The following is a 15,166-nucleotide window of genomic DNA, read 5'->3' on the forward strand; positions in this document are numbered from 1 at the left end:
TATACGGCAATTCATGACGCCAGTAGGCTTTAGTTAGCAGCAGGCTTTTCTGGTGTGACACTTTCTATGGTCCACCTTTCGAGGATCACTTTTATTAGGACTCGTTAGATAAAAATCAGGTTTAACATTTTCCTTTCTATGACTTTCTGGCTTTCCACAGAAAATAAGCCACGCAGGTTCAGGATTCAGTTTTACGTTTTGGGAGTTCCCTAATAGATATCGCTGCCTCAGAAAAACTACACATTTCGTGACATACCAACGGAAAACCACAAATCTGATAACATATTTGAAAGTCAGAAGGTGTAAAAAAAAAAAAAAAAAGAAGAAGAAGAAGAAGAAGGGTGGGGTGGGTTACCCTGTCTTTGATGAAGTTATCTGTTATTCAAATAAGGATACAATATATTCCTAAATGAATGAATACAAAATAATACTTTGTGATTACTCATATTACTATTACTCTGCTTCTCTCGCTAATTTATTTATTTATTTATTTATTTAGCCAATCTTCACCCTAGTCTACCACTATTATTGGCATTGTAACCATAAGTACATAAGAACAGTCTGTTGTTGTTCATGTAACAAGGACGTATGTTGTTGTGGTAACAAGAACATATGTTGTTGTTGCTCTCTTTGCCTGTCTCTATCCTGCATCTCCTTCTATCCCATTTTCGGCCCATCCAGTCAAGGCAGATGGCTGTTCAACATGAGTCTGGTTCTGCTCGAGGTTTCTGCCTGTTAAAAGGAAGTTTTTCTGCCAATGTGCCGAATTGCTAAGTGCTACTCATGGTGGATTCATGTTGGGCCTCTCTTTAAATAACTTAACAAAGAGTCGGTCTAGACCTGCTCTTTTTGTAAAGTGTCTCGAGATAACCCTGGTTATGATTTGGCGCTATACAAATAAAATTTGATTGATTGATTGAATTTGATTGATTACTATGAAACAAATTTATATGTATACTTATATTGCTATCTTTGTGAGCACCAAATTCAAGTAGGGAGAAAGTAAGTACCACTCACTTTCTCTTCACAGGGGTATAAAGTTTTCTGCCTATGGGGCCAAGGGTGCACTGTAAATCAATGATTCTCAACTTGTCTAGCCTCAGGACCCACCACAACCTCCTTAACCCTTTAACCTCCTACTGTAGAGCACATATTAAGTCACAACATCTTAATGAAAAATGTTTTAAACTTAACTTAATCTGATTGAGCCATCTCTACCATTCGGTGGAGGTATGCTATGCTGAAAAAATCCACCAGATTCCGCAGTGTCTGAAAGTAGCAGGAGACAGCTGGGGAGCCGACTGGACCCGGGGAGCAGGAGTCGGCCGGGGAGCCGACTGGACCCGGGGAGCAGGAGTCGGCCTCAGAGCCGTCTGGACCCGGGGAGCAGGAGTCGCCCGGGGAACCGACTGGACATGGGGTGCAGGAGTCGGCCAGGGAGCCGACCGGAACACAGGAGCAGGAGTCGGCAGAGCCTCCGAGCAGGACACAGGAGCAGGAGTCGGCAGAGCCTCCGAGCAGGACACAGGAGCAGAAGTCGGCAGGACCTCCGACCAAGGGAGCAAGGGAGAGGAGCGAGTAAACTAGAGCCACGATGGCCATGTCTTTTCCTGGTGCCTCCACGGGAGCCAGGAAAAATTGGCCAAGTGAGTCCCAATCCAGGGAGACTGCTCAACATCAACATGTCCTCTCACCTCTCTCAAAATGTTCTGAAAAAATTGAATTTTAGCAAAACAATCAAAATCTTCAAAGTCTGCTGGGTCCATGTGTGGCAAGTTCATTCTGTCACGGTTTCGGTTAAACCAAAAGGGTGAGGGACCAGAAGCAGACTTATACGGATTTAATTAAATAAAAGGGAAAAATGCACAAACAAAATCTAAACTCCAACAAAAGACGAAAAGGAAAATCAAAAGACAGAGCAAAAATCTTACAAACAAAACCGGGGAAAAAGGTAATCCAAGGGAACATGAGCATCAACGAGGAAATCAGGGGAGGCACGAAGATAATCCAGAGTAAGGTCAGGGACATAGACTCACACACGATGGACGACAATGAACAGGAAATGATTTAATCAAAAAGACACAAGTGAAATACTTAACAAGACTTAATTGTGACCCGAACATGGAATACACTAAACACAAAACTAAACAATGAGAGCTCATGACAGGGAGACAAAGTGACAAGGTAAAACAAGAGATAATAACTGAACACCGAAATACAAGAAAAAAACATAACTAAACTAGAATGACTCATGACAATGATTTGTCATTGTCAGGTAAAGGTAGCGATAAAATACAAAAAAAATTACATTTTTTAGCAAATGAAAAATGTATGAATATTCACTCTTGTTATTACCGTGTCATTAACCCTATTCAATTACATATTTTAATTTAACTACTACATGATAACATGTTTTAAGGAGTTTGAGATGCACAGATCAAGAATATATCCGAAGAGGGAAAGGTACCATCGGCTTGACTGGGCTAGGGTCTTGTACAGGTGTACCAGCATGTGAGAAAGGTCACTGCCGCCCATATGCTGATTGTAGGCAGGAATGATATAATGTGGATTAGTTGATAAAGTGGATCTAATGCCCAAAAAAATGTTTTTGCTGTTGCACCACCACACAGTTTAGGTGTGTTTACATGGAAATTTCAGAAATGGAATGTTTTCCTGTGTTCGAATGAAAACCTGCAATGTCTTGTAGCATACCATGAGATACAAAGTGGATTTAATGCCCCCCAAAACATCTGTGATGCTAATTTCTTCAAAAAAGTCAGCATTTTATATGACTTTTTCTACTTATTTTAGTATTTCTATACATTTTCTTACTTTTACTATACAGCGTCATGTCGGCGTTTGTGAATTAGGTGCTCTTTGCCACGAGGCTCATTTGCATAGAAAAGGGACAAATTTGCCCGAATGTTTGCATAACATGACTCATTGAAATACGCGCACCAGCACTTTTTGCTCTGCAGCGCATTTTGGGGTGCATTCAACACTCTTCCTGTGCTTGGAGTATGAGGCAGAGTCTACCAAATATGTCTACAAACAAAACAAAAACAGAGCATCACCCTCCCCCATTTTCAGTCAAGGACATTGATTTCTTCAGGCGATCAAAGGGGGCGGGTGTCCTGGATTGGGGAAGTGCAGTTTAGGCAAGCTCCCTGGCCTCCGCCAGATGACACGTTTTACATAGTCTGGCGGAGGTTTTCCAGAGAAGCAGAAAACCAGAGAACGTCCTCCAAAGGCTCAGGGCGAAATTGCATTTTTGTTTGTTTGTAAGTTTAAACCTGAGCCAAATTTAAGATTTTCTTACTGATTGATTTTCACCCAGTGAGCACTAACTTTGGATTCCAAGGCTTAAATTTGAAAACATGGTAAAATCAGGTCTGAACACCCAAGACCTAATTTCAACCATTTTTCAACCAGCTAAAATACGGTTACATCAGCGTGTCAGAAAACACATTTTTGTTTTATCATTTTGATATTTTGTTCATTTTTGCTATGAAAGGGTGACGAAAGTGATGATGATTGCGGCATTTCTCCAAAATCATTTTGCAGTGGTGTGTTTAATCACAAAGATGTCATTTCAAACCATTCAACAAAAATAAGGCACATTCCCCACAGAAGAAGAAAAAAGAAAACTGCACATGCCCAGGTACTTTGGCTGTGAGGCTCTTGTGGTGCGTTCCATCTGTACTCGGACGTCAGAATTCCCAAGTTCCCAGTCAGAAATTTCAACTGGAACTCCCCCTGCGGTCAGATTTCCGACTCGGAAAGTTGTACACAGAGTACTGTCCAATTTCTATCTGTGGACATCATGATGCGATAACTATGTTTCTATATCTCTGGGCAGAACGACCCCTGTACGGTAACGTGACCTTTGAACCAGTTTTAAACGTCTTTTCACATGATACACAACATATGATAAACCAAACCAGGTGTGTAATTCTACACTGAAATACAGTTTTATCCTTTTGAGACTTTACTTTACTTCAGTGCATGACAGCAGGGCAAGTTGAACTACTGGCTCAATTTACTGCACAGCATTTGGCTCACTTGGCCCCTTGGACATCGACACCATGCACATTTTTAGGCCTGTTTACATTTGCTTTGAAATAATATTCATTATAGCTGATGTGTTGAAAATTTACTTTGACTAGTAAAAACATGTTTTTTGTGTAAATAAATACAAACCACTTGTGGCATGTGCTTCTCTCGAACAGAGCCAGGTCCAGGTACTAAATTTATGGTCACTTGACCACGAATGTGCACAGTTGACTAGAAACAGCTGGTGGCTTATCTTACCCCAGCCCCCCTACATGGAATCTGAATACACTACACCTCTACTGCACGCATGTCACAGGAAACCGGGTGCTGACCCACCACTTGAGAGCTATGGCTGTACATAACACCTGATATGTAATCATGAAGAAAAGCCTTTAGATTGTATTATTGTAGTGAATTCAAGACGGAATAATTATTTGAAAAGAAAATGTCATGAGTTTCTAGTTTAGTTCTGGTTTTACGTTGTCACTTTGTGTATTGTCATGAGTTCTCATCGTTTAGTTTTGTATTTAGTTTATTCTGTGTTCTTTTCAGTATTTAGTCTTGTTTAGTTTAATATTTCACTTGTGTCTCTTTGGTTCGATCATTTCCTGTTTTACTTGGTCGCCCTTGTCTCTCGTGTCGGTCCACTTCCTGCCTTTGTGTTTCCCGCTTGTTTGATTATGTGCCCTGCTCTGATTGTTTTCACCTGCCCCTTGATTGTCTCACCTGTGTCTGATTAGACTCACCTCCTAAGTATATTTAGTCTCTGTGCTCCCTTGTCTATGTGCCTAGGTATGTATTCCTGTGTTTGCCTGTGTATTATTTTGGATTTTGGATTACCCGGCTCCTTGTGTTTTCTCCTGTTTTTGTTGGATTTTCAGTTGGACTTTTGTTTTATTAAATCATATAAGTCTGCATCTGGGTCCTCACTTTTTGTGAACAATGAACCGTGATAGAAAAGATTGATTTGAATTATTTTTTTGGTCATTATTGTCAGTTTGTTTTTTGAAAACAGATGTACAGTGTCCAGAATGAAGCAGCAGATGGTTGATGAAATCATTGAAAATAAATAAAATTTAAATACAATCTTTTTTATTTTTAAAGATGATTTTTCTGGCATTTTGCCTTTTATTATACAGGAAAGCTGAAGAGAGGCAGGAAATGTGGAGCAGAGAGTGGGGTAGGTCATGCACCAAATGGTAGCAGACAGTGTGTCGAGGACTGTGGCCTCTGTACATGGGGCGCCCGCTCTACCAACTGAGCTAAACCAGCACCCCTATAAATACAATCATGACATAGATATATATTAACCCACATGTGGCTATAAATAAATATAGAAAACCTTAAATAAAAATCCAATAAATAAATAGTTTTCATAGACTTTCACAGGAGAGCTGTATGCCTGTGAAACTCTTCACCCAGAGTCTGGAAAAGTAAATGATTCGGATGCCCAGTAGTTTCATACTGTATTCGTCTGTATTCTGTGGTTTGTCTACATTTGTGTGGCACCAGTTTAGGTTGTAGCCTTTTTTTAGACCCCTCATTGTCAATTTGACGGCTGCTTTGAAATGATCATGAAACACTTTAACATTCAAGATGATGTCCTCATACTGCTGAGTGAGATTTCTGATGATCTCTGGCAGGTTTTCAAGGTAAGCGTTGATCACACAGATGGTGTCCAGGATTTCTTTGGTGTTGTTTCCCACTGGAAAAGTTATTCCCTCAAGAGGCTCCGTACTGTTTGATCTGTAATCCGGTGGATCTTCATTGAACATAATCTTGACCTAAAAGGAAGTGAGATTCATTATGACAAAGTCATAGAAGTAGCGTAGAGCAGAACCTTTACGTAAATTGGCTCTCAACATGTTAACATGTGAAAGCAGGATGTTCTCTGCAGCATCAGTTTCAGTGCACTTTATAAAGTATTCAGACTGTTAAAATATGGTATGTTTACGTACGTAATCATTTTCTGCCATCAGTAGATCACACCAAGAGGGCCCCACAGCCTTCATGTGCTTCCGAAGCTTCACTTCTTGAGCTGGTTCAGAGGCCATAAATGAGATGTGCAGCAGCACAAAGCAAGAGAGCAAGACTTCTGCAATAAGTTACACACAAAAATATGTTATGGTATCATCTGCATAGAAAGTGATCTGGAAGCTTTCTCAAGTCAAAATTGAATTGAAATCGCAGTCAAATGTCAAGATTGTACTGAGGTAAAAATAATTAACAGAAGAGGTCAAATCTCCAGAAAGAACAACTTTATTGTTAAAAGGTGATGGAGACCACAAGCTGAAAAGTATGTGACCTTTTCAGGCTTTGTGCCCCTCTGAAGTAAGAGAAGTAAAGTAGTAAAATGTTAATAGTTCAATTGTTTTTCTTTTCAATCCTCTTCAAATTGCAACAATTACAAAGGTAACTGTATAACATAGTTTCACATATGTGAGAGTGACAAATTTATTCAGTTAACCCCTCTAAATTAATCTTAACTTACCTTTACAATGAGACATGATGTCTTTTTGCAGATGCTCCTAAACTGGCACACGCTGTGCTTATATATTGAAACACAGGCTTGTTCGTTGTACGCCACCTTTAGCTTGATGCTGCCTTTGGCTTGATGCCGCCTTTGTGCCGTTATCGTCCCTTAAAATCTCGTTTTAAGTGTGCCTACTTTGCAGTTGTAGGGTCACGTTGACAGCAGTGGCTTAATGTGGGGAGGCCATGCAAATTGAAATTGAGTAATCTATGACATCTGATGTTTATCAGTGGAATGAAAATTTTTTTTTTGACTCATTTGACCCAGATTGTTGTGCTGGTGCTTACGGACAGAGTGTGAAGTAAAGTTTAGTTTGACACACTTAACTGTGCTGTGTGAATTACATCACTTTCCTCTTTCAAATATTTCAACAGAGGCTTAAAAACACCACTTTACAAACAAATTCAAAGAAAAAGTGCACAGTCAGCATGCTTTTCTTGGCTACTAACATGATAGAGAAATCAGGTGGCTCTTTAGAGACGTAATCATTTCCTATTATTACCATTTCCTGAGTGATTCTTTCCTATTCTATTCCTCGGACCTGTGACGATGTCCAAACCATGATGCAACATTTCAAAGATACTCTATTTGATAATGAATTTCCTGGTAAGTTCTGTGTGCGAGACACTACAGGATGTTAGCAGCATTCATTTCAGCTCTGTTATCATTAACGGAAAACCAAGATTACAATAGACCAATGAATCAGTCACTCAAAAGGAGGTTCATTATTGAAATAAAAGATAGTTGATCTAATTTAGTCATTATTCAGCTCATTGTGGAATTATTGTCCTCACCTTTCTATTCTATTCTATTTTTCTGGAGTTTGAATCCGTTGACGCCCCGCAAGCATGAATACTGACTCTGGTGATCCTCTAACTTTTCTCGAATGCCACCAAGGGGTTGATTTTTGTGGGGGGGTTTGTGAAGAGTCTCAACAAATATTTGATGTCACTGACAGGAACTTTGGTAAAGACATTCATATTCCCCTCGAGATAAATTGTAATCACCTTGGTCATCCCCTGACTTTTCACCTAGCTGGCGCCATCAAGTACATCCATTTTTATTTTAACTACAGTCTATGGGCCAAATACCTGCAAAAACAAGGACATTCCCAACAGCTTTAATTATAGGCTACTGTGTGTTTTTTGCCACTTAATATTTTTAACATGCTAATCTAATAACCTCAGGTGTATTGTGTGTTGTACTAATTAACTAAATGTAGTATGCTACCATGCTAAACTAATAACCTCAGGTGTACTGAATGTTTTGCGCTAACATAACTTAGAATGCTGATTGACTGTGTTTTTTGCTAATTGACCAACTTTAGCATGCTAATATGCAAAACTGAGATGGACTTTATGTTTTGTGCCAATTAACAAAATTAAGTAGCTTACATGCTTAATATAGATGTTGAATGTGTTAAGTTTTATACCTGTTGCATGCTGTTAGCATGTGTTGCACATTGTTAGTCTTGTCTTTTGAAGGGTTGAAGATGTTACTATATAGTTGCATTAGAGGTGTTGTTGAATCATCGTTTTGATAGATTTTATATATATTTGTCTAACATGAAATCATTTTATCCTCTTGGATATATCCTCACAGTGGTGAGTAGCATACTCCGTAGAAATGTCCAGGACGTTTGAAAAACAAAAGCATAAAAGGGTCAATAAATGTACACATTAAAAAATATCTATAAAAAATCTGAAATAATTCAGCAGGGAGCAGTCCCTCAAAGCAGGGGTATTTAAGAGTTTTTGGAGGTCCTGTGTTTTAAAGCATTACAGGCAGACAGCCACATGTTACATACCGTTGCAGAAAAACACAGGTAAGCTGAATATGCTGAGCTAACAGGAGTTTTAACTGCTTCACCTGCACAGACACCTGAGTCCTGACTCAGTGCAGTTCTCCTGGAGTCCCAGCTGTTGCCAGGCAACAGTCAGCCATTTGTAAACAAACACCAGGGGCCTTTTCTTTGAATGACTGACCAAATATAAACTGACCACACAGTACAAACTTTTATGTGTAACTCCTCCATGTTTCAGATGTAGAACAGGAACTTCTTTGGATAAGCATGAGCTCACAGAAACTGTCTGCAGTGTTAGAGAAGCTCATTCATCGCCTCGGTCTGGACGACTTTCCCTGTGGAAACGGGAGCTGGGTGAGTTGTTTTCAGGTCTAAATTGGTTGCAGTACTTCTATGTTGTCTTCATAAAATCAACATGTCTCCATAGTTGTTTAAAGCGCTCGTCCCTGCATACAGTAGCATGCTTTTAATGACACGAAAGAAAACTATTTTCTCAGAGAGCCACAAATCCAAAGAGAGTAGAGACAGAGGAGACGGATGCCCTCCTGGATCTACTGAGCTGCCCTCACTCTCCATGGCGGGATGATGCATCATGGAGCCCTCAAGCTTCAGCCCTGAGACAGCTGACTGTGCTCACACCCAAACGCCTGCCTGCTGACTTCATTTACAATTACTTTACTACACTTCGCATAGTGGACAAGGATGTACGTTTTCTGAATGTTGTCATTGTAGTTCGATTCAAGCCACTCAACTAGTCCTAAGCTTGTTGATTGAAGTGGTAGAACATCAACCATTCCTGTTTTGTGCTGTTCTTCATAAAAAAAAAAAAGAGTCATGTTTTCTGGTAGTTTAAGGTTCTGAGGAGCATAACATAAAGAGCCACACAAAGTCAATCCGTTCTTGGTGCTTTAACATTATTTTAAGATGTTATGTCTGCGTTGTGTTCAGGTATCAATCATCGACGATGGCCTGTTGAAGTTCTCAAAGCTGGAGGAACTGCTGCTGAGTGCAAACAAAATCTCTGTAATCCCTGCAGAAAACCTGCCTTGCACTTTAAGGGTGAGTCTTGCAGCAGCTTGCTCTGCAGTTTATCTGATCAAGTGAAATTCTTCCTCTGTCATAGTTTTTCTTAAAAGAGTGATTCATGATTGAATCTCCACCACATCAAAGATTACTGTGAAGTCACGAGGTGGGAGGTTGCTTGTAGTGCAACATAACTGAAAGCTTTAACTCATAGATCACAGTGTAGCAGGTGTTGCGACGTAGTGACGATTAACTGTTTCATTTCATTTTTGATTCTTTCAAAGATTTTGGAGCTTTGTGCCAACCGGTTGTCTGCTCTGAACAGTCTCACCTGCGGCCCCCCTCCTCACCTGCAGTACCTCGGCCTCAGCTCAAACAGTCTGGGCTCCCACGAAGACGTTTCTCATCTTACAGGAAGACACTGGTTAGCTCAACCACGCACACACACGCACAACCACCGGAAGCTGGCAGGTTAAACACACAAACGTTTTTCTACATGTGACAGATTTCACAAGTGCGTCTGCTTCTGAATGGTGACACCTGCTGAGGTAACACTGGAAGTTTTCCTGTCAAAGTGGAGAGCTGTGATGATGTTGTTGAACCACATCAACTGTATGTGGTTTTAACAAAGTGACACACTTTGTGAGCTGATATCAAAGTGATGTATTGCAGGTTTATAGTACAAGTAGATGTCTTATCTGATATGGTTATTGTATGAGTGAGTCTTAGGGGGAACTGATTACTTAAATTTTCCTTCTTTCTTCATCATTTAACAGAATAGTTCATATATAAAAAAATATGAAGTCCAATTTATTCCTTTAAAGGTTTATGACACATTTGATACTGTAATGTCTCCTATGTAACTGGAGAAGCTTTACAAAGTTCAATAAAACCAGAATTTATTCCAGATCAAGTACAAAGACCCCTCAGACACCAGCATTTAGATAATTATGCACAGAAACTATGTTCAATACAGCTGTTTATAAATGTATGCAAACATCCATCCGTCATATATACTGCTTGTCCTGTTAGGGGTCGCAGGGGGACTAGAGCCTATCCCAGCTATCATTGGGCGAGAGGCAGGGTACATGAAAATTGTAAAGTTGTGTTTTGAGTCCCTCTCCTTCATGGAATTTAAATACTAAAGCCCAAGCCTAAAATAGTTTATCTCCATCTGCGCAGAATAGATGATCATTTTAAAGCAGCTTTCTGTGTTTTAGGTTTGTTTTACTTTTTGTCTTTGGTTTATTTAGGACAAAATATTAATTTGTACTGCTGGTCAAACATTTTCAGTCTTGCAGAAGAAAAAAAATCATTCCTGTCTCTGACCTCTGACCTCAGGCCTCAGCTGGTGTGTTTGGACCTGAGTGACTGTGAGTTTGAGGACCAGCGGGCCCTGCTGGATGCCCTGAGCACGCTGCCCTGCCTCAGGACACTGCTGCTGGAGGGAAACCCCTTCACTCTGGCGTGCTGCTACCCCGGCCTCACTGTGGACAGTCTGCCTCAGCTCTCCTGCCTGGACGCCTCGTGGATCTCTCCTGAGGAAAGAGGTCGTTTTAGGGGCCTGAGCAGGATGAGAGGTGAGACTGTTGTGTGTCAAGTCATCCATTACAACAGTTTTGTCGGTTAATGGTGGCATCATCATTTTCTTCTGTGCAGATCTGATGGTGAAGCAGGCATCAGCCACAGTGAGCGTGGGCAGGATGAGGGGAGTCCCAGATCCGATGATAAGTGTGGACGAAAATGTTCCTGACTTTCCCCTCGTCACTTACAGTTATTTCATCTCATACGAGTTCCTGATTCATCAAACTACTGCTGGTCTGGTGACGTATCCTTCCTGCTCTTCTCAGTCTCTTTACAGCTCTTGAAGTTTAACATCAACCAGTATTTCACATATTTTTTACAACGTATTTTGACTTTCACGGGAGACATATTTATCCAAGGTTCTCTTCGCAACCAGAATGGACAATAGGAGTATCTTAACCTTTGAATAACACTTTAAACGTAGATGTAAAAAACTGAATTGTTGCTGATGTCTGATAACATCTGAAGTGATTTAGATTGTCAAAAATGTCTAGATGTTGGGAGGAAATGGTTTAGCAGTTAAATCGCACGTGCACCATGTATAGAGGCACAGACCTCGGCACAACTCCGCTAGGCCCTTTGCTGCATGTCGTAATCACTCTCATTTCCGACTCTATCAACTGTCCTGTCAAATAAAGGCAGAAGGCAAAAAAAAAGTCGAGATGTTTACAATTAAAGTTGCATGCAAGCAACATATCTTCCACTTCTATTATCTTTTTAACCAGCCTCTTTTTTTTGTGTTGCTGCTCACAGAAGACAGACAGTGAGTCTAAATTTGAAGCAGCAGCCGCAGCACATGTGACAGAAGACAGCTTGAGTGATGCTGACTTGCCAACGAACAAAACCTGTGAAAAAGCGTTCAAACTGGACCTACAAGACTCATTGGTGCACCCTGAGGAAACCTGCTGTGATACTTTACACGGTAATAACTCTAATCCATTTCCCTGCAGGCCAGAAACCTTTGCATGTCAAATAACAGGAATTAGTAAAGCTGATGCAGTTGTTTATACAAGAAGAAAGTTACATTGCATGACATTCATTATGGAAATAATGTCAGTAAGATGATGATTATTTAACTAAGTAATGTATCCTGTATGACAGGGATTTCTTATCAGTTTCTGTGGAATTCAGAGAAAAGTACAGTCAGAACTGGAGAGTCGTACCCACTCGGATTGTTTATCAGGTTTAATCATGTTTAAAACAATTCCACTTAATCTGTGTTTTTTGAATATATTCTTATTCTCAAGCATGTGTCTCACTGAGCGATAGCCTGGCTTGTTTCTGGGTTTTTGTTTATGAAGCACAAACTCTGTGTGACACTTTAACGTGTGTGTTTTTCTCATTTCCTTTCATACAGTGTTGAGACACAGCACATCAAAGCTGGTGTGGTCGGAGGGCGTGGACTTCAGTGACACACAAACACACGCTGTCAGTGATCTGGGGAGGTTTAAGAGATTCCTCAATCGAGGACTTTACCTAAGAATAGAGGAGGAGAAGGTGCAAGAAAGAATGTTTAAGGAGGCTAAATGTTTCTAGGGAAGATTTGGCAGGACTCTTATTTTGACATTCAACACTTTAGGTCCTGTCATGGCCTGCACCCTCAGAGGACGTCCCAGCTGCCAAATCCAGCCGAACTGTGAAAGATAAGAAAGGCGGGAAAGGGAAAGAAGTGAGCTTATTGTTTAATTCCCACTGAATCATAAACTGCAGTCAGCCTTTGCTGAGTCATGAAATAAACTTCCATGGATCATTTCCAGAGTGGGGTTTGTTATCATGGCAACAAATAGCTTTGGTATTTAAATCTTGACCTTCACCAAGGTTCATTTTTATGCTTCAAATCTGTTTAAACCACCTCGGCTGTTTTTCACCTTATTATAGACCGCTAACACTTCAGCTTCCATTTTTACAGTTAGCATCTTTGACTGAGACAATAACCCGATGGTTTCCAGCTCGATTATTGACCCTAGTTTTCAGTTTATTGCACTCTTTTGCTGGAGACTCAGGAACATTTTATAACTCCAGGTATCTGGCAACTCTACTGATGTGCCCTCACCATGAACAAGAAGCGTAGTTTTGTGGCTCATGCTACTCTCTAATGCCTACGAATGTATCTGCAGGTGTGAAAGACAAATTGAAATGGATGTGGGACTGTGCGTAAATAATCATTAGAAAATGTGGAAGGTATTATTGTTGGGAATTATGACTCTTTGAAGGGAGCCGCATCTTATGGCTCCATTACTTTCCGAGAGCTGCTCATTGTTCTTTGATCGGACTCGCGAACATGCCCGCACTCTATTCTCCCGTGTCATCACGCATATTTAAAAATCTGCGCTTTTAAAAATTTAAAAGGAAACAGCAGAATAATGGAGGGACATTTAATCAACGTCATTGATTTGCCAATAATTTATGATACAACTTCGTACGACTGCAGAGATGTCAACAAACAAACAACAAACTTGACAGAGGGTTGTAATGTTGCTCACTGTCGGGACAATGTTGTGGTGACATGATTCAGCTGCAGGTGACCTTGCATAGCGGAGTTACAGTTGAAAAAAGCGGCCTGTGGTAATTCAGCATAAAGGCGATTGGATCTCGGACAGGCAGTGAAATTTGGGCACATCTATAAAAAGAACGGCTCTCACCTTCGACTTGGTTCCCGTCACATCTCTCTGTTTAAAAGCCTGTCAGAAAGATTTGGCTGCATCTAAATAATCTTTTTTTTCTGTGGTATTTCCTTCAGACCCCGATCAAATCTGGTTCCACCAAAGACAAATCTAAAGACAAAAAGAAGAAATCTGTACCGGAGCTGGTCCATGACGCCCCCATCACACGAGTCCTCGGGTCTGTCCACGTCCCGCTGCACAGCCTGCTCAAAAGAGGTCAAAAGGTCGATATCCTCTGTGACCTTGGTGTTCTGCACACAGAGTCTGAGGTGGGAGCTACACACACATATGAGAAGGCAGGTTTACATGCCAAACAGGTGTTTACACTGTTAGTATGATCAATATCTGATCCATATGGATGGAATTACTGGGGAATTCCTGGTGAAGGGTTTTAAAATGGAAAACAAAAAAGCAACATTTATGATAGCCAACATGATTTTAAATGATCAAAGTGACTTATCCATGTTGGATATGTTTTTTTTTTAACTCTGTAGGATGTAGGAAAGAAAACCAAAGAGGACAAAAAGAAGGAGGAGAAGGAAACAAAGCAGAGAGGAGGCAGTGGCAGACAGAAGAACACAGCCGCTTCAAAAGGTTCATTAATCATCTGGATAACACAGAAGATCACTTTTAAACTTTTAAACTGAACTGAAATAGAAATAACTGGAATATGAAATGATTAGATTCTCATATAAAGGAAAGATTTAAGGGGTTGTGTTTTGAGTGATCAGTCAGTAAAATCCTGAATCCTGTCTAATGTTGTCTAAGGAAAAGGCAGAAAGGACAGCGTGATGGACGTCCCCACAGACAACTCGGTGTCCGTCCCTCTGGAACCGGTGACTGTGGAGCTCAGAGTGGAGCTGGAGAAATGGCAATCTGCATCTGAAGTGTGCAAACCTCTGCTCTCACATGTCTAAAGCAAACAGTCTGTGCACAACCATCAAGTTGTATTTTTTAAACAAACTGTACTGCATATGGACCCATTTGAAACTTGAAAGGTGTTTAATGACATGGTTTAAGGTGAGCACATTTATTACTGACAGAAATGAACTAATAGCCAGGCTGAGGATGATTTCATTGTGTGATCTGTAACTTGGAAGTGCTTAAGCTTTTATTCAGTGATCAGAGACAGACCAGCAGAGTCCACACAGTGTCTTATAAAGCCTTATAAACAGACAGATCCAGATAGCTTCAATAAAGTCGTGTGCGTGGTTACTTGGTTGACTGCACATTTGTTCAGTAATACACACACACACACTGCTATGGGGTTTAACGCAGGTCCTTTTTATCACATTATCCTGAAGAGAACTTAAACTTCAATACAGTCTCTTCATGGTGCATATTGATGTTTTAAAATTCATTAACTAATTATTGATCAGTTTGATCAGTTGATTAACTCATGTCACAGAGGCAATGGGAGTACCGGCTGGTTTCAGCTGTGTATTACACAGTACGTTTTCATGTTGTGTGTGCTGTGAGCTTGCACTTGGCAGTGCTTAAAGCAAC

At 40.5% G+C, this 15,166-nt stretch overlaps 1 protein-coding gene across 1 annotated transcript; it reads left to right on the forward strand.

Moving 5' to 3' along the window:
- The first annotated feature begins 8,657 nt into the window (after nt 1-8,657).
- Nucleotides 8,658-14,577, forward strand: LOC138609787 (leucine-rich repeat-containing protein 43-like). The gene is made up of 12 exons (XM_069682433.1): nt 8,658-8,744; nt 8,888-9,094; nt 9,339-9,449; nt 9,698-9,837; nt 10,755-10,993; nt 11,073-11,231; nt 12,355-12,494; nt 12,577-12,606; nt 12,646-12,666; nt 13,738-13,929; nt 14,155-14,254; nt 14,429-14,577. Exons 1-12 carry the CDS (start codon nt 8,658-8,660, stop codon nt 14,575-14,577), a joined length of 1,575 nt encoding a protein of 524 aa, XP_069538534.1.
- Nucleotides 14,578-15,166: the final 589 nt, after the last annotated feature.

The sequence above is a fragment of the Semicossyphus pulcher genome, unplaced genomic scaffold (assembly GCF_022749685.1).
Source record: "Semicossyphus pulcher isolate SPU_LCO1_2020_fin unplaced genomic scaffold, fSemPul1.0.p SCAF_6, whole genome shotgun sequence".
NCBI lineage: Eukaryota > Metazoa > Chordata > Actinopteri > Labriformes > Labridae > Semicossyphus > Semicossyphus pulcher.

Excerpts from the sequence above, each read along its gene's own strand:
- LOC138609787 (XM_069682433.1), top strand. The coding sequence starts at position 8,658 with ATGAGCTCACAGAAACTGTCTGCAGTGTTAGAGAAGCTCATTCATCGC. Across the intron at positions 12,607-12,645 it reads GGCCTGCACCCTCAGAGGAC|AAAGGCGGGAAAGGGAAAGA; the intron begins GTCCCAGCTGCC and ends GTGAAAGATAAG. Across the intron at positions 12,667-13,737 it reads AAGGCGGGAAAGGGAAAGAA|ACCCCGATCAAATCTGGTTC; the intron begins GTGAGCTTATTG and ends TATTTCCTTCAG.